Source organism: Sparus aurata, chromosome 4 (assembly GCF_900880675.1).
Source record: "Sparus aurata chromosome 4, fSpaAur1.1, whole genome shotgun sequence".
Lineage (NCBI taxonomy): Eukaryota > Metazoa > Chordata > Actinopteri > Spariformes > Sparidae > Sparus > Sparus aurata.
Window position 1 is genome coordinate 29,611,729 of NC_044190.1, and position 20,737 is coordinate 29,632,465.

General features: G+C 38.0%; 1 protein-coding gene across 1 annotated transcript in view; it reads left to right on the forward strand.

Annotated features, from left to right (window-relative positions):
* Positions 1–19,958, forward strand: part of tspan15 (tetraspanin 15) — a 30,995-nt gene extending 11,037 nt beyond the window's left edge. Inside the window, exons 4-8 of the mRNA XM_030415346.1 lie at positions 1,616–1,711; positions 11,816–11,932; positions 14,968–15,018; positions 15,554–15,670; positions 16,869–19,958. Coding sequence (XP_030271206.1) covers positions 1,616–1,711; positions 11,816–11,932; positions 14,968–15,018; positions 15,554–15,670; positions 16,869–17,036 — 549 coding nt within the window. The 3' untranslated portion in view covers positions 17,037–19,958. The remainder of the gene's footprint in view (positions 1–1,615; positions 1,712–11,815; positions 11,933–14,967; positions 15,019–15,553; positions 15,671–16,868) is intronic.
* The last annotated feature ends 779 nt before the right edge of the window (positions 19,959–20,737 follow it).

A 20,737-nucleotide genomic window follows, 5' to 3' on the forward strand; every position in this document is an offset into this window, starting at 1 on the left:
TAGATACATGCCTGCTGCTTCTGGGAATTAGGAGAGCGTGCTGAATAACTCCTCTTTATTACCTTTATCCTGTTTTGTCTTTGTATTTGTGTGATTTGTCGATCTATTAAGCATTGAACTAGAGCAACATTTGTATAACTTTTTTTTAATTACATTTCATCTTATTTGCATGAAGACCGTGTTACGTGATGCATGAGGTGTTAAAGTGACTCATATTATTTTTGTGGGATGAAAAGATTTTATGAATGCAAAGCAAAAATTTAAACAGAAAAAAAATCGCACCTTAAGAAGTGAGGAAGTTATCGTTAATCAACGCTTTTGAAGGATTACTGCTAATGTGGTCGTGTGTCCATGATTTATGATTACTGAACTAACAGTTGATGTGATCATGATCAGTAGTAGACCGCTGAGATATTCATTCCATCGGTTTTCATTAAAGAACATCATCATCACGACATGTGTCCCTGTGGGAAACGGCTTTGCATCAGTCTCTCTTTTCGCCTCTTTTAATGCTTTCAATCATCTCATTTACATTACTTGTACATTACACATAATGATGGCCTGCCTTGGAAATTCATCTTCAATATTGTGTAATGCATTTTAATATTCATGCCTGTTTGCCAAAGGAAAAGCTAAATTATCAGCATTGTAGTTGTACATTTCAGTGTGTTGCAGTGGTAGTTTTATTTAAAATACAATAAAGACCCAGCTTCTCATATGTCAAATCTTTATTTCACTGTCGTCTCATTTACATTGAGATTATAAAGACATAGCATGTGGGAGACATTAGGGAATATATCTATTCTAATTAGTTTTAAGTTTCTTGCATGTGTGAGTAGATTTTTTTATAAAGATGGGTTTCACTTTCCGGGTGCTCATTTCCATGAACACCATGTTTAGTATGGAAAATGCTACGTGAGTGTATTGTGAGTTCTTTAATAATGGTCACGTCTCAAATGGGAAACGCTCCAAGTTTGCTCTGCTCATTGTAATGTTGATTAAACATGGCTGCCCTGTTCCTATAGTATGACAGTGAAGAGCTGATATCCTGATATGTTCAAAGATGGAAGAAAAGAAGTTTAAAAAAAGGCTCAGTCTCGTTTTAATCTGTGAATTTCATGAGGGGAGCAGTCTCAGTTTAATATCCCTGGTTAAAAGAGTGAAATGAGGGAGCTCTTCAGGTCTGAAATGCGGTAAAAGCCTCATGTTTTTATGTATAAAGCCTCATGCTTTGCCCCCATCTTAAATGGAAAAAATGATTAGTCCCCTCAAGAAAGCATTCGATGAAAAGCTCTCCGTCAATGTACTCAGTGGAGTTCCAGGGTGCAAATATTTATTCCCGGTCTCTGGATGGCCTGAGACTTCAACCTAATGTGACCCCGCTGCACCAGATTGTGACCGACAGATGTGCGCTGTCAAACTGTCATATTTTAATATTCCAGTTCAGTGCATCAGTCACCTTGACAATTCCGAGCATTTCCTCTCCTGAGCTGCCTGTCTGACACATTGATTGGAGTTCAGCTGTGTCATGGAAACAAAATCTCGTTACATGACCTCCTCCATCCCATTAGCACACACACACATACACAATTGTTTGATTTTCTCCCTCCTATAGACGGTGGGGTTGCTGAACAAGAACATCCGAAGAGGCATTGTGAACTACTACGATGACTTGGACTTCAAAAACATCATGGACTTTGTACAGAAGAAGGTAAGGTTATGTCACTGAACATACCTGTTAAAGGAGAACTTCTATATTTTAATATCTGTGCCCTGTGTCAACATGTTTTGGTATGTTAATGATTCATACTTACCAGACATTTTGGAGTCAATCCAGTAAATTGACTCAGCTGGCAGCAACAACATGGCTGCGATGGCTTCAGTGTAATCCACTGGAGCAACTCTGATTGTCAAAGTCATGTCTAACAAAAGGTCAAGTCTCACACAAGGAGAAGTCTTGCTCTGAAATCTCCAATGAGATGTTTTGTTGCCTAATTTCGATTGTCAAGCCAGTTAAATATTCAGCCATGACTTCACAAAAATTTTTTTGCTGGCAGTTCCTCGAGGTTAACTCCACACTCCTCTATCCAACCGTGACTCCGGTTTCCACCATCATCTTCCTGCAACAACTCTCTTGCAAGATTTCAGACTATTTACATACCAAAACATCCAAATATAGGGCCCAGGTTTTAAATTGCCGTAATACACTTTTTAAAAATGGCAGTATTGAAAGGTCTGTCTTAGCTTTTTAACTGTGTTACAGTGCAACACATTACACACAGCAAACCTTGTATGGCATTTCTAGGCTGAGGCAGAGTTTGTTGAAGGGAAATGTCAAAATCAGTGAACTTGGATGATAACGGCAAGTCGTGGCCAAAATAATCAGAGATCCGTGTGGAGCCATCGCTGTGCACCTGCTCCCAGAATACATCACGCTGCCACACACACAGCCTGAAGCTGAAGATCTCATTACCAACTTCTATCTAGCACATGGGAAAGCAGTGTCTGGGGACAGCAGACTGATCACACATTGAAATTAAGAAGGAGCCTACAACAAACTCTGCTGATTAGCAGAAGAGAAAAGACAAACATCTGTCAGTCTGCAGGCTAAATGCCATATATTGTTTAGGCGTGTGAAGAGTGACCCGCAGAAGTATCAGTGGAGCAGCATTGTGGCTTGATTGAATGATATTTTGGATGCTTGAAGGCCTTATAGTAGTTACTCAGCTGGTTGTATGGGAGGTAATTTGGTGGTTTAGTAAATGGAGGCTGAAGCACCTGCCTACGATCAGGTCCCAGCTTTCAGCTTTTAAATACTTGAATTTAAAAGACAAAAATGTTCACACATTTGAAGACGGGCACACTTAAAAGTCATTTGTCCCTGAAGCAAGTTCCAATTCATTGTTTAGCTGTCCAGCCTGCAACTTTACTGTTTTTGTTCACTCTCATGCCTCTCATAGCGTTGTTAGCTACCATTAGAAACTAGATGGAGGCCAAAACAGAGCTGAAAGTACAACTCCAGATAAATAATAATGCTAACTTTGTGAGCATATCAGACTGGTCTTATCACTTTATATAGAGAACTTGATACTGACACAGAGCAGTTTGTTTCTGCCGTCCCCCGTGGCCAAATGAATGTCTTAGTTGATCAAGAAACTTTGTCATCTTTGTCAGTAGTTTTATTGCTGCCAATAACAGTGGCTGTAACGATATCTAAATGTGATGCTTGTGTAGTTAAATGTTTGAACTTTATTTATTTTGGCATGCCATCCAGTCAATAACATATTTGCCAAATTTGAAGTAGGTGTTTTATTACCTTTTAAAAAACCCAGCCATTAAAAAAAGACGAGCAGCTTGCTGTTGCAGCAGATTATTCATGTTTATTCTGTGATGAGATTTTCTAAAGGTCTCAATATGCTGGCACTCTGATCTGCTTGCTCTGATAACAACAAACAGTTCATCATTAATGCTAACAAGCCATTTGGCATCAGCAGCATGAAGCTTCTTCCGCAGTATATTCCTCCTGGTTGGCTCTGCGACAGAAGAAACGTGTTTTTCCTGAACGAAATCAGAAAACCTCTGTGGGGAACTGAGGCTGAATCATCACATAAATCGGCTTTGTGGTTTTATCTGTGTTTGCGAGGACAATGGCCCGAGTGAGCCATGGTCATATTTTTGTGCTGAGTAAATGAGTGAGGGGTGGCGCAGCTGTTGTTTGTAGTTAAAACATGGAACCTGGAGTTGTGTGTTGGTTGGTGACTGTATGGGAATTTTGTGTGTGTGTTTTTGACCAATTGTAGCAAAATGACTTTTATGAGTCAGACACCATTTGTTTGTGTCGAGCATTTACAAAAGGATGCAGGAGGCACCAATCACTCGCTGCTGTTGGTTTCACAATACCCGACAGGTTGCGATAATGTATGAGTAACAGAGGAGGCAAATGAATGTAAAGAGTGTAGGATTGAAAACATTTTAAGTTCATGTGGAAGACTCAATCTGGGAGTTGCCAAGTTAACACATACACATAAAACAAGTAAAAATAGGTTAGCAAAGAGATAAACGTACACCCCAAAATAAAGATATTTTTATATAATTTCCTTTTTCAGATTGAAATATTGTTGTTCGTATTCATAGGGGTGTCATCAAAATTAGCTTTAAGTGTTCATAATGGCATAAAGGCACTATCGTTGTTTTGAAAACCTGTTACACTCTGAAGAGAAAATTTGTGAAGTCTTTGGAGCCATATTATACTATGAAGTATTTACAGCATACACTTGGATAAATGACACATGGAGTTCAGTAGCTCCAGGTAGAACATCCTACAGAACCACAGGGTCAGACAAGCACTGGAGCTCCAATACAAGCAGGCAGCTAAACGGTATAATGAGGCAAATTCTGTGAAGTATCAGATAAAACACAAATAATAAAATGTTGTCCGGTCTCCGTAATAAAGCTTTTAAAGCCTCCTTTCATCCTCAAACAAAGTTTTTATCCAAATGTTTGAACAGGCTCGACTCGCTTCCTGCAGTCTTTTCTCAAGTTCCACACAGCGTCGCTCAGACTTGCCTGGTTCGGGCAACATGGTCCACTTTTCTTATCACCAGCCCTTCTCTTATCTCTTATCACCAGCCCTTCTCTTATCTCTTATCACCAGTTCAGCATCGACATAGACGGGTAAACTCAACCAAAATACTCAAGGAATGAGGGTAATCATCAATCATTCTCCATGGTCAGAACAAAAAGACTAGCCTTCTTGACAGTTTCATTAGCCAGAGCACAGATTGCCCACAGGTGAGAAGTTTGTTGAACTTCTCTGTGTGTTGTTCTTGTTTGAGAAGTTTGTTGAAATTCTGTGTGTTGCTCTTGTTGTAAAACACCCGTAAGCCTTTTTCTTAAGTTTTTAAATTGGAGCTCTAGTTTGTATCATGTGTGAGAGAGAGAATGAGAAAAATCATCATCCTACAGCCACAACACAGGTCATTGGATTAGTGGTTGGTCATATCATATCCAGTCTTAAGTTGATTTCAAGCTGACCTTTCTGTCCGCTGCGTCACAGTCTTCTAATGGAAATGTGACATTTATTCCACCAGAAGTAGCTGCCTCTGTCTTCAACACTGGGCTACACACTGAGCCTTCATGCTTCTCACATATACATGGCGCAGTTGATCAAAAAAAAGAAATCATGATTTTAACAACTGCCGTGCCTTTTTTCAGTTCCCTCATCAGAGGAAATCAGCGCAACACCAGACCTGCCCAAATGAATAACAGGCTAAAATATTTCAGACCATTTTATCAGAGCTCATAGGATTCACTTACAGTGGTGCTAACAACAAAGCCATTCAGTCAGTTGGACAGACACTGACTTCATTTCCTCAGAGCTCTGTGGACGTTTGACACAGGAGAGATCATGCATATTTATAAGCTCATTGTGGATTCATCACAACAGGCACTGGTGGCATTTAGTGTGCGTGTGCATGTGTGGTGACATCAAAGTAAATTATCAACTTCAGACAGAAACAAAGAAAATCTATTGAGTAAACAAATTATCATCAGGTGAAAGAAAGGGTACTGACAGCTCCACTGAAGCCCCCTCTGTGACAAGTAGATGCTGCAGAAGGGTGCAAGTCCCCTCTTAGGAATTTCTTATAAAAAAAAATTAAAAGAACACATTTGAAGTTATTATATGGTAAAATTCATTGAAAGAATATTTTCTTTTCTATTTTTGGTTTTCAAAAATGACCAGAAACAGAGGTCTCTAGTTAGTGGAGAAATGTAGTCTCCTGTTACAATATGTGAGAAAATACAATGAAAACATGCAGGAAAGTGAACAAGACAAACACCAAAACTCATTAACAAGCCCTGAACACATAATGAGCAGGTCAAAATCTAAATAATGACCTTTGATTTTTTTGTGAGGCAATATTATGTCATCAGTCAATCTTAATTTATACTATGAATACATATTTAGTGAAATGTTTTATGTGACGCTCATACATCTTGTGTAGAGTGCCATAAAATTGTTCACTGTCTGTGGATGAACTTGAACGCATGCAATGGCTGTCTGGTAACAGTCAAACAAACATTAAGCCTCTGTGGTCACTGAGGCACAACTATTCAACATAAAATGGTGCATAACTATTTAACCAGAGGTATTTAGCCACAGGAAAACAGAAAAACTAAAACATGTGATAGAATCTGAGTGTTGTTTTATTGAAGTATTTTAAAGTGGATGCCGTCCACTTAGAGGAACAAATCAGTCACTCTGCTTGTCTGTTATTGACACCTTGCTTTCTCTATTATACCTGGGGAAGCCCCTGATTGATAAGTTTGGTCTACAAAGTGTGTTCATCCATCAGATGGGATGCTGGTTTTACATTGGTTGGAACAGTCCATCATTCATGAGGTACAATAGATCGTCTGACTGTTTTACTGTAGATCCTCTGCTGCTGCCCTTTCTCTCAACAAGAGCTTGTTTTTCGCTGTAATTACAGACCTTGATGCTGCAGCGTTGCGTCACTGTAAGATGAAGTTTGTATGTATTCTGTGGCAGTAGTGGTGCTCCAGTGTTTTGATTATATTGTTTGTGTCTTCTCCCAGCAGAAGATTGATTTTTTACAATAAAGCCTTTCTCATGCTTGGAGTAAAAAGCTATATGTAAGTGGTGCGGTCTTATGGGCTTTTCATACAGTACACAACATTATGTGTGGAGGGGGGGGATTATTTTGAATGACATTTCTACTTTATTATTTTTCAGTAAAAAGAAACATGTACAAGTGTGTGTTGAAGTCACATGGACTGCAGTTGTAGGTGTCAAGAACGCCTCTGAAGACTTTTTTTTAATAAGATAAGGCTAGTCGTGTCTGCAGAGACAGATAGGATGTGTTCAGAAATGGAGGAAATTCTGTTTAAACTGAAGGAAATGTTATTCTGTGTCCACCAAACAGCTTTTTTATGTACCAACACCACTTACAGTAGCGGCAGGTTTTTCTCTTGCACCTCAACCATTAGAACGGCCTTATTGTGTGAATCGAACATGTAGCTTGGTGAGACCTTTTCGTTTACTGCTGGTTTGTTTTGCTTCCAGTTTCTCTTGCTGTCTCTCTAATTGCTGTGAAATAGGGACGTAACATTTGGCAGGATGACAGATGGTGGTTAAGTACCGCCTGGAAATTACAACCTCAGTTGGCCTGATGGCAGTGTAATTAAAGGTACTCATGTTGTTTAGAGTGTCAAAGGGAGGTCGCTACTAAAGGGCAAGAAACTATGTTTTAGAATCCTGTGAGTAAATATTATGTTTTTTATAAATGATCACAGTAAAAAATTACACAATCTCATGATAAACAGGTATAAAATTATAGCTCACAATAGTTCAGATATCAATCATAAAACTTTTCTTATTTGATGTATCTAAATCCAACAGTGCTGGATGGAAAGTTTCAGCATCTGCTTCATCAGGGGGTCGATTCCTTATTATGGGACTGAACTACATAACTGGTCAGCATCCCAAAAACCCAGAGGTTGGTCTTTGTTACTGTCATCTTAGATGGAATCATGGCAGTGGGGGTCAGAAAAACAGGTGATTGGTTTCTTGAATAACATGCTGATGAATGATTGGTTCCACTGTGTTTAAGCAGTGGGAGTTTGTTTAGTGATTACAGTCTTCTATCCTTCTGAAGACTGAAAATGTGTGAACTGGTAATGCTGACAAATTAATGTCAGATTTATAAGAACTTGATCACACTGCCCTGCAGTTTAGACACTGTGACTTGAGTGACAGGATTTTACTTGGGGTTTTTTGGCATGAGTGGCTTTTAAAGAAAAGGACAGCTACTGGTTAAAAGATTGATTTTGGAAAGGCAAAAAAAAAAAAAATATCAAACTTACCACTTCATTACACTTAATATAAAACAAAATCACCTAGAAAGTCACATTTCAGTGAGAATAATGAGACTTGTTTTTAGGTCTTGTCTCATTACAAGCGAGAAACACCTTTTTAATTCTTGTTTGTTTTTATTTGTACTTAATTTTTAATTGACATTTTTGGCTCAGAAGGAAAAGAGTGAATTATTCCTTTCTACCACAGCTGTGTTTTAAAACAAGACAACTTTTTATTGTGATGTTGGCAATATTGCATATGATTCAGTTGTGCCATGGATGCAAGGTAGTAATGAAAGCAGAGAGCACATGATAGATTGACTGACTGATTTCTTGCAGCCCACACATTGAGTGGTCAGCTCTTCAATTAGCCACACACTCACTCAGCCGGTCTGCCAATGAACAGCTGGTCATCAGTCAGAAAGGCAGCTGAAGGAATGAAGGAAAAGGCATAAAAATTGAATCACGTTTCATTTTGATGCATGTTGATTCATGAGTAAACAGTGTTGTGTAATCCAGTCTGAATGTAAGGAGGATGGTCTCTGTAATAGCCTGAGTGGATGACTTGACTGTGAGCATTGTTGTTGACAAGTGTTTCGCTGTCTCACGAGCCTGCTAAATCCGCTGAACTGAACTCACTATCAATCTGCCCAAACATATGATTTACTGTTGGATTGCATTACACTTTACAGCTGCTCCCACTGAAGTGGAAACTCATGTGAAGTTGTACTGTTTTTTGAACTAACAACAGTTTCAGACATTAATAATGTAATTTCTTTGCCTTCATGTGACCCTTGTTTGGGTCCTCAAAAGTGCTGGAATAATTTCACTATGCTGAGTCACGCCAGTAATAAGAGGAAGTAACTTTTTGACACACTGGCATCATGTCAGCATACTGATCACAATGCCCCGCAAAGACCAGCATCGCATTTATTCATGTATTCATTTTCTCTCTTTTTCTTTGTCCTCTTCTCTTACTGTCTCTCTTGATGTCTGACCCCTCGTCCTGTTTGTTCTCTTTCTGTCTCTAACTGTCCCTCCGACTCACTTTGTCCCTGCATATAGAATATCTGTCTCGCTCAATTACTACAAAGAAGAGCTAATAGTGTGGCTGTCTGTTTTTCTGGTGTTTATACTCCGAGACAGCTGTGCAGCCACTATCCACTATCCACTTTATCTACTTAATTTGTTTTGACTGCCATCAATAGGGGCAGTGAAATTAGTTTATTACAATATTGGAAAGCATTTAGTCTCAGATGGTTGTCATATCCAACTTATTCTTACACTTTTCACAGTCTGTATTTTAAGTTGTCAAATACAAGACTGTTTTTAAGAAGTAAAAACGCCAACAATGAGAGACGTGTTCAGATAATTTGAAGAAAAAGCTCAGTTTTTATAAACATTGTTGGCCTTCAGTCATATTTTTCAATTTATATTTTGATGGATATTTGATTTTGGTCTCCGAAAGAGCCTTCAAACCATATGACACAGGCTCACTCCGCTAAAACAAAAGATGACGTTGTTTGAAGCAAAAGCTAGAAGCCAAAACCAATAAAAATAATTTACTTTAAAAACCGCGGCAAAGGTCATTTATTTGTCCTGTGAAGTAATTATTTTTTCAGGGTTTTGTCAGTAATGGCTGAAATAGAGGGCGATAAAGGATAATTGTTTAGAGTCAAACTAGTTTGAGCCTCTGAACCAATAACAAGAGGTTGGCAGGTATCAATTTGTTCTTTGGGGCTTCATTATTGATTCAGGAGGAGAAACTTCAATCTGCGTGGCTGCTTGCTTTCAAGAGCTGGCTGAGTGTGTGTGTAGCAGAAACATTTCACAAGAAATATGCCGATGAATTTTAATGTTTATGTTTCTAATGAGAGTGAGAAGACCAGTAGAGCAGTTGCTTTCACTTAATTGCAAATGTGTTGATGAAGGAAAAATAAAAAAAAATGTGTGGTAATGTTGCTGATGTTGTTTGAGTCCAACTCTTCCACTTCAAGGGAACCGTCACTGCAATTCAATACAAAGATGTTCTGAGTGGACACTTTTATCCTCTGATGAAGCAGTTCTATACTGATAGGAGTGGACCTCTATGATGATAACACTCCCAATCCATAGTGCACAAAGGGTACTGAATGGTTTGATAAGAGTTAGACAGCGGTCTCCATCACTGAAATACCAACTGTGGGAGTCCAACTTATGCCAGGCACAACATACAGATTTATCACCACAAAGTTATGGACTAAAAAACATGGTGGAGCTTTGTTGTACTGGATTGTTTTATATTTTCAGGTGTTGGTGATAATAATTCAGCCACCAGTGGCTTGGCAATGAATTACTGTTAACTTTAAGTGGAATTATGATAATTTACACATTTCTGTTTCTCCTGCATTAGTATATATAAATATAAAGAGGCTATTTGTTCAGTGAGGTCTGGTCGACTCCCCTGTGTTGAACTTTTCAGGTCTTACATGACCATGATGTAGTAAGAAACGCATTTTGAGGAGTTTTCTGTGATTTTAATGATCATGTGATGATGATGATGTGATTGACTTACCATATTGAGATGTACAGTTTATTGATATCAAAATAAAATCTCACAATACTATGCACTTTAGTATAATATTACAGTGTCGCAATGTTGCAATATTCATGATAATTGTGATACTGAAATATGAAATACTGATATTGTGTACGAGTTCAACTGGCTGACTTTTCACTTGTGAATGAGTAGTTCATAGTCATTTTTCTGTTTGTACCCTTTTTTTATGGTAACAGACTCACTCTACACCTCCATACATGTGTTTTTTGGGGGGTAATGTTGAAGGAAAAGAAACAATGTTGAAGATTTCAGGGGGGCATTCTGTTTGCAGTCGCAGTCTGCAATGTCTCTCCGAAGCTGCTGTGTCAAATCCTCTGCCATTACTTCACAGCGCTGTGTAACTGTACTTCTTGATAGCTGAAGAGCTTTGATTGACGATAATATTTCAAGTTTGTTTTTAAAATCCCAAAACAAGGAGTCAGCTGCCTCAACAAAGGCCTCTTTTACCATTTCTCCATCTTGGAAGGACTTCTTATGCTTAATGATAGAGTGACTCACCCATAACGATGCTTCCGTGTCGGCCTTTGCTTGTGTTCCGCAATTCCGCTTTGTGAAAAACAATTGTTGCCATACTTGTACTTTTTATGAACAGTTTGAAAGTGCCTCTCAACATTCCCCTTCTTCAGAATAGCGATGGTAGTTTGACAAATCAGACAAATGCAAATTTTTTATATCCCTTCTTTTGTTGGTATAATTTAAAGCCGCTAACCAGGTCACCTAGCTCGATGGTGTTTTGCAGTAGCAAGAATGCTTGCACATGCATGGTCAACCATGACTCGTGACTCGTGACCCGTATAAGAAGAGATCTCAGACTGGCCGTGCTGTATGTCAGTCAGGTGGCATAGACTCGACTTGGCCTTTCGAAAATTAATTCATTAATTTTCCTACCACTTAATCAAAAAAAGAATAATGGAATGTCACGCTATCTACCCGCACTATCTTTGCGATCTACCGGTCAATCACGAACAACGTATTGGGCACCTTGTTGTAGAGTGCCCCCTGGTGGACAAACTATGCAACACCAACACTCATAACATGGTCGAAGGGTCGAACATTCATTTATCAGCCATTATAAATGCCGATACCTGTAGTTTGGAAAATGCCTAATACCGGCCGATAATATCAGCCCACCGGGCTCTACAAACAGACTTATAATTACATGCAAATTTGAGTTAATTATGCTAAAATGCTCCTGGCATCCTGCCAGCACAACAGAAAATGTGTTTTCATCAACTTTCTTTTTTATCTCTCCCCCCTCTATCTCTCGATCTCTTCTTTTTTTCCTTCTACTTGTAATTTCTGCACTTGTCTCCTCTCTGATGTATTTCTTCTCTCCGGCAGTTTAAGTGCTGTGGAGGTCAGGAGTATACAGACTGGTCAGTCAATATGTACCACAACTGCACTGCACCTGGTCCATTGGCCTGTGGCGTCCCTTATACCTGCTGCATCACTACAAAGGTAGGTGACACTACTACCATCTCGGTTATCCCTACTATAAACTGCCTGTTACTATTATACAGTAGCATGTTTTGGTCTTTAATTGGTTTGTATCAGGTAATGTTACCACCATTCTGCTGCTCCTCCTGGCACTGCTCTACCACTTCTACTGCTTTCCATCACAGCAAATATGATTATTACCTGTTATATTACATATAACACCTGTTATAACACCTGTATAACACCTGTTATATGTCATATCATATATATCTTAGTTACCAGATGATAAACGACAGATGAACATCAGTGCATCCATGAGTTCAAAGGCTTTACACACTCATGATGTTGTGGCTTTATGGATATTTTGTACAACCCTGATTCCAAAAGGAGTTGGGATACTGTGGTTCTTCTTACTTTGCTTATGCAGGAACCAAACATATAAGTCTTTATTTACAAAATAATCAAATGTCTTAGTTTGAATATCAGATATCTTGTATTTGGTCTCTTAAAAATGTGTGCAAATCATTGCCTTTTGTATTTATTTCCATTTTGAGGTGTCCCAACTTCTGCTCCAATTCTGTTTACAGTTATCGGGAAGTACTACTGCATATGTAAAAAACATTATATACAGTAAAGCCTCTTATTGCATACTTGAGTCAGCTTTGGTTCAGTCTGAATTTGGAAAATGAGATCTAGCCATGCAGAGATACAAATAAGAATGAATTTACCTGAGCTTCTACTGTATAGGAAGGTCCTCATCACTGCATCTGAGACTCAAAGCTACATCCACCATTGGTGAGACAAAATCAGCCAAAATCTGCATTCTGCTGCATTATTTTTTTTATCCTTTGATAACAGCACATCATTTTAACAATATTATAGACTTAAAATTGTTACAGGCCTCTATTAACATATGACATGCACAGTTTTCTTATGTTAAATGCTGTGATCATCAGAGTTTACTTTGGTGAGGAAGCCACCTGCTCACTAAACAGGTGCCGTTTCAGTCTCTTCTCTTCAACTAAAGCTGCCAATACCACCTAGAACTGTGAAAGACACCTCATGGTTACGTGTGTGTGTTCACTGGTTTTGAAAGCCAATGATGGAAAGTAGCATTACCAAAAGTGCACATTTCATAATTTCTGTCTCTATATATTTAAAATGGGTCAGTGAAGCCTGAACACTCGGTTCAGTTTATATATCATTATACTAATAATTGTATGGATTATGTAAAATGCATCTCGTCATGCTTATATTGGTGATTATACCTGTGCCATGCCAGACACACTTTCTCCCACACAAAACACTACATGTGCTCTGTACACCTACACTCCTCAGATTTAAAAGGAAAGCGAGAACACACTACCTCTTTGATGATGTCAAGCTTGATGAACTAATGTGGACTCATGAATCTGCTGCTTTTTCATCCTACATCCTCAATATTCAATCAACTATCACAATGTTGCCGTTAGCAAACATTAACATTTTATTAATCTACAGTTTTGCATTACTGCGAGTCACTTGTGTTAACAAGGTTAATTAAGTGACAAAAATGTCCAAATTTTTTTTTCCATTAATTGATAAGATGTTTCCATTTCACTGGTGGTTCAGCTCATTTCTTTTCTCTTCCACTGTTACAGGATAATGTTTTCTCTATTAATGTCATAGTGACAGTAGAGGAAACATTGTTATGCCACCTGAAGGCAACCAGTTTAATTTGTTTACTGTAGCTCTTTAAGTGTAAAGTTATTGCAGCATAATAATCTAGTAATTATTCTTTGTTTTCAGTATCATGTGTTCGTTGAGAACTGTCGGAAAGTATTTGAAAGGAGATGCTCGGCTACAGCTAGTATGTTTTTTTATCTCTCTAAATAATTATATTGAGATTGTTTTATTCTTATATTATAGAATTTGTGGCTCACATATCCCTTCTATGAATGAATTGATTAAATTTGACATACAGATGAGAAACATTGGTGAAACAGAGACGACACATGGCAGGTACAGAAGCTCTCTAAAGCAGGAAACATGTCTGATGTCAGCTGACTTTTGCCTTTGAAACAGACTAACAAACAAGAAACACACAGATTCAATGATTCATTTATAAAACTCCTTCCTTGGAAGTACTCAGTACCAGGTGCCAGAGACATTATCATCTTTGAAAATTCAAGGGAATACATATGTATAATAATACATGACAAATTACATTATTGAACTGGAAATAATGATAGTAATTTTGCCATTTCCTAGATAACTAGTATATGCATTTTCACCCTAGTCTACACAATTATGTCCTTTGGTGCAAATGTAAAACAGATTCAAGAAATGTATTTCTTGTCCATCAATTATTTAGATAAAAGGTTCATGTAAATTGGATTTAAGTTCTCAGATAGTTCAGTTTATATTCAGATAGTATATAATTTCTATAATGGGTTCACATTCATGTCCTGCACATCATCAACTCTACAGCCAACCAGTATCGGCTCCAGCAACTGGTCATAGTTGGTCCTTGAAAAGTAAAATGTTCTGCTTTATAATCTGTATAATTGTTTCTGTAATTGCATGTCTGTATGTTAAAGTCTTAAACAATTTTTTTAAAAAGTCAGTGAAACTACTTCTGTACAATGACTTAAAAAAGTGTGATCACTTCTCTGCTCCTGTTCTTCCTATGTCAGAGGGCCAAAAGAGACGGTCAGTTTATCGTATCTTATTTGAATATATGAATGTATTTGAATATAAAAACCACAAGCTCAAAGTCATAAGGAACATGCTCACATACACAATTGTTTCATGCACACACACTTCCCGCAAAGATGATAAACACTTTGTAGGACTGTCATCTGTATGTGCGCATGATAAGGCAGTTATAGTGTGTGTGTGTGTGTGTGTGTGTGTGTGTGTGTGTGTGTGTAAGAAGAATTTGACTAAAAACGTGTCCTCTTCTGTCTGTCGTTGACTCCTCTTGGTACTAAAAGCTGTTCAGAGGCATCTTTCTTTCTCCCACTTAACATTCGTAACTCCTAACGCGATCTCTTTCTCTCTTCGCTCCTCTCCAGCGTAATGAAGTGGCCAACACACTGTGTGGGTACAAGGTGCTGGAAAAAGAGGTAAGACCACAAAGGTCACCTAAAGTTAGAAAAGAGCAAATGTATTACATAGCATGTATAGGCATAATATTATAAAGAGTCATTTTCAGACATATTATTAGTGCCACAAATCCTTGTTTAAAAAAAAAAAGTACAATACAAAAATGGAGACCTTTCAGTTTTGAATTTAAACATAATAAACGTAACAAATAGAAAAGTTGGGAGTGAGATGTAATGCAAATTTCTTTTTTAGTCATAGCAAGGTCAGTTTGACCACTGGCTACAGATCAGGTTACAGGTTCTTGATCATTTTCATTTTCAGTTATTTTATAAAACGAAACATGAAATGTTCATTTTCACATGTTGGACTATTTAGTTAGAAAATAACTAAATTGATGCCTAATCTTCTGTGTATTAGTTTACTATATCTGATGTGTTAAAGTCTTAGATAATTCACTATGTCAGTATGTAAAATAACTTCTCAACCAATTGTTTAACTGCAACCAGTTACTTTGAAAACTGAAGCTTAAAAGCAATTTTAATTTCATTTTAATAGCGGCTGGACTTGATTGAAACTATCCATATCAGAGGCTGCACTGATGCTTTCTTCATCTGGCTCATGGACAACTATAAGACTATGGCAGGACTGCTTTTAGGGATCCTACTGCCTCAGGTATACACGCACACACATATACACTCTGTGTATATAGTTACATTCATGCACACCACCATCAGCTGGACAGACAGGCAGGATTATTGATCTCCCTGAGGAGAAAAGACTTGTTATTTGGTTAACATCCTAGCCAAGGAGGTTAACATTAGATAGCAAACTACTGTTGACAGAAACTTGAAATCACACCTCCAGTTCTTTCTGAAGAATAGAAAATTAGAAAATAGATGGAGAAAATAAAAGTAAATTGCTTCACATCAGCTACATCTGACAACTCCAGCAGTGACAAAATAAGCAGTGCCATTTTCACAAAATACTTTACAGGCTGGTTTACCTTCAGATCAAACAGGCGGGTTTCTCGATGCATCAATTTTCTGGTACATTTTTCTAAAATTGTCAGACTATTTTGATAGCATTAAAAAAAAAAAAACATTATCCAGAAGGTGCTGTGATACTTAGAAAACCACATATAAACACACCCTGTATTCACGCCTTACGTCTGCCACCTTCCTTTTATATCCATCTGTTTTTGTCCACCAGATCCATTAGATGATGTGGGACTGTCAGACATGGAAGATGTTTTTCATCACTGTGTAATTTTCACCCCCTTACATCTCATTTGAACTCTAATGTATACATTGAAATTTAGACACTTACAGCTGTGAATGTATTTAGATTGTGCTGAACTGTAATAAGCATGTCTGACTTCAGGGAGTTGTGAGTTTAGGAAAGTAGAGCAGAAGTTGTCTGTAAGTTATCTGTATTCCATTATCATCAAGGATGTCTCAGTTCCTTTATTTCTGTTCAGAGGAGCGACTTAGGGGGGCACACAAAAGACGGTCCTTTAAGGGTTTGTCTTCTATTGTACTGACCGCCATCATTTATTAGAAGCAATACATCGGTGTTATCATTTTGATGCGTTGCTCCAACATATAGAGAGCTGTGGACACCTGCAGACTGACAAGTGAGTTGTCGACGTCAGAAACTTAAATCTCCTCAGATGATGGCTCAGAGAAAAAAATCAGGCTAAATCTTATTTTTTGAAAAACATTTCCTTGATACTCAGCTTCCCTTTGCATCCTCACCTCATATGAGGGACTAAGAGACAAGGTTAAGCAAGTAACAGAAACAAGACATTTCTGACAAATTCTGCCTTCCTTTCCTATCTATATACTCAGCTTCTCTCTCTTTCTCTCTCCAGTTCTTTGGTGTGATAGTCAGCTGGCTGTACATCACTCGAGTTGAAGATGCCATCAATGAGTATGGTCATTACATGGACGGGCTACTGCAACCAAACGCACATGAAAGAGCAGCCAAGAAGCAGGGCCGCGTGTCCAAATGGTTCAAGTGCATGCCAGAGATCGACTGATGAAAGCAAAGAGCAGCAAATGGACTCCAGCCAGCGCTCACAGTTGGTTGCAGGAACCTTTTAACTACAGGTTCACTATATCCTCACTTCAATTTTAAAGACATGTTTTTATTATTGTTTTTGTTTTGTTTTTTGTTTTTTGAATTGCTCAGCAACCAGATTATTTAGAGTTTAATGTTAAAGTGTTAACATACTGTACAGTGTACAAATGCATGAGTGGGAAATGAGAGGTCTTTTTTATATGTTTTTTTTTTTTAAGCTTCATTGTGCCTCAGAAGGTCTCAGGGAAAAACATTACAACCATTTTTGCTTCTGGTTTTATGACAAGGAATAAGTCACATCACACAATCTGCAGCACTTCTTACTTTTATACCTGTATTCACTGTCTGCCATTTAAAGCATTACTTGACTCCTCAAACCACCAATGAAGCAGGTCCTATCATTCAATCACCACTGTCTTCAAGAACAAGAAAACTGCAAAATATTGTTGGCTAAGAGACTAGTTCTGTCACATGGAAGCTGTTTGCTTTGTTTGCATATAGAGCTGGAAATACTAAAGGTGGAGGTTTGACTTTAATATTTTGAAATGGCCTTTAGAGAACGACCCCTTAATGACTAGTGCTGCAATGAACCTTCATGATGTGTTCAGCACAAGAAGTGTTCCCTAAAATGTTTTTTATTAAATGAAACACATTTTCCGTTCATCTTCTGTGGTGTCGGCTTACTGTGCACCACAGTGTCAGGTCAGAGAGTCGACTTTAAGGTGATCTTTTTTCGACAATAATTTAGAAGATCAATGCTAATGCAGTGTCACTGCCAAAATAAGAGGATATCTCAGGGTTATTGTTAAGTTTTGCAACTCTATCTCCTAGAAATTACATTCGTATACAACACATCGATCTGTGAGACACCTGAAAGACATTTTTAATCAACATGAGTAAATCTAGATTACACAACATTCCTCGGGTTATGAAACCATGTGACTTGGAGCACATGGTATCACATGTTTAGTATAGTGGAACATGTAACTAACTACAGATGTTTCCCTAATTTTAACTAAAGTCACAGGCCTCAAACTCAAACTCCAGTCCGTACAACTTGTCTAGCACTCAGTAAATGTTGCCAGGGAACATAATCCAGAGAACAGTTACGTGAAATGAAGTGAAGTGTAATTTCTCGGAGACAGGATTGCACATGGACACTTGGCTAAACAAGATGTAGATGTGGATCTAGATAAAATAGCCTTAGAACATCCCACAACATATAATCAGTGTGGTTTTAAGTTTTACAGATCTGAACTTGTCATGAAATAAGTAAATATTGTGAATTTAATGTGCTACCTAACTGGTTTGATGTGAAGTTGGAAACTGAGACCAAATGCCCACTTTTTGTGGGTAGTAATTATTTTTTTGTATACAGAACTCCCTGCCTTTGTGTCTTTACGTGACTTCACACTATATGCATGTTTATATATGCTGTACAGCACTGCTAAAACATGTTTGAATGCATTTCAAGTTGGTTCTTTTCAGTCATTTTCAACAGGATGTATGTCCAATCAGGACTCCCCAAGGTTTCTCTGTAAGACTTGTTTTCACTGGAGGGTCAGTTCCCCGATAATTATCCTCATTAGCATGGTCATATAAGAGGGTTAAATGTATATTAATGCACATTAGATAACTTTTGCTCATATTCAGATGGCTGCAGAAATGTTACTAACATGGGGGGCAAAGTGCCTTTTCTGTTCCGTGTTTCTGCTCGGTCTTTAGTTGACTGTAACTTGTGAAGCTAATTGGCTGGTAGGTTGAAGTTAAATATAATGTATAATGTGTACATATTCAATTCCAAGGCGGGTATGTTTTCACCCATGTAAAATTGGCCATTGGTTGGTTTGTCAGCAGAATAACGCAAAACCTACGGAACGTGTTCCCATAAAACTTGGGTAGAGGATGGGTCTCAGACCAGAACAGCCCCCTAATAAACTTTTGGTGCAGTTCTGGATGAAGGTACTTATTCTCTTTAACATTGTAAAACAGGGGTTTTTTCACATTTCCTTTAATTGCTCAAGGAATAATGCATGGATCTTGATGGAAGACAAATCTGGTGTATTCAAGTGTAAGCGAATCCTAGATCCGGTGATCTTAAACTATAGTTGAGCAGTTATGGGTGGTTTAAATTCTAGGATATGACAGGGCAGGGTGTGCGTAGGATTAGGCTTGATGGAATTAAAGACTTTTGGGCCTTGGTGGAGGTATGCACTCTCCTGAGTGCCATTCTAGGTTAATACGTGCTTCAGTGACTTATCAAATAAATAAACAGTTAAAGTTATGTAACTAATTATGAGGAGTTTAAAGGATTGTGACGGCTAATTAACGACTGATCAAAGATTACACCCTCACTGGTCAGTCCAGATTATCAGGGGAAGTGGCAGTACAAGACCATCTCTGATAGATAGTATTTGTTATCTGTGTTTTCTGTTTTGTAATTTCTGTGAAGTTTTCAAAAGGTATGATACTTTTAACCAAAGAAGTCCGTAGGTGCTACCTCTAATGAGTACAGCATGGAAGATGTTATCTGAAGGTGTTGCATGACATAAAGAATCTTCCAGTGACTATAATGATAATGCAACCATCATCACCATAGTCGCAGTTAAAGTGCCAATGTTGTCTCTTTAAAGGAATAATATGATGTATATCCAAGGTTATGTTATTGTCATTGTCGCAAGGACATTCAGCTCACGTCCTCCTATGTGTGCCTCGACCATGTATAATGAATGCATTCAATATGTGGCTGGTATCAATGGGAATTGCATCATTCGTCTTTATAATGTAGTATCATTCAGTTAGTTGCATAAAACCACATGTATTGAAAGAAGTTTATCTTTTATGTGTGAATGACGGTGGATAATAAAGTGATTTGTTGCTATTTGTTGAGTTGTGTGGTTTGTCTTTGAGTAGCACTGAGTTTGTCTTCCTGTCAGGGGAGATTTGGGGGTTGACAGCCTGTTGAATAAATGATGGATAACCCAGTGTGTATTTTGTAGGGCAGGCTTCACCCTGAGTGACTACAAGTGACTACATTTTTCATGCAGAATTATGTAAACATGTATGTGGAAAAACCTGTACGAGTAAATGGAATGGAAATAATTGTTGAATCAAAGGGTCACTGTTGCTTACACTGTGAAACTTGAAATGTCCAAGAATGTGACAGCATACTTCTTACAAAAAGGACCTTTAAAGACGAACATTAGAGAATTGATTTATTCACTGGAAAAGCATGTGTTCAATGTTTCAAATCTGTTTTTGTTTTTGATCCCAAAGTAATTAAATGAAGTTAAACAAAATCTCCCAAAATATGAAAATGAACAATATACTGTCATTGTTGCTTCATACTAAAGACATAAATTAACAGCAAAATAATTTTGACTGTAACTAAAGTAACTTTACCTTACGTTAAGGCAGGAATATGCTTTGATGATATTCTTTGAGAAAAGACCAATCATTTGGTCCGCACAGATGTGATGTGTGTCATCTCCGCATGACTTGGCTCTGGTTAAACCAACTTCCTCAACTCCTTTACACATTAGAGGAGCTTGTGTTGAAAGTGTTGCAAGAAAAATGCAAACCCTCTGAGATTGGTGGGTTTTTCTCTTTTCTTTTCTGTCTTTCTCTCGCTCCTGTTCCTCCTGCTGCTTCAAGGACCTC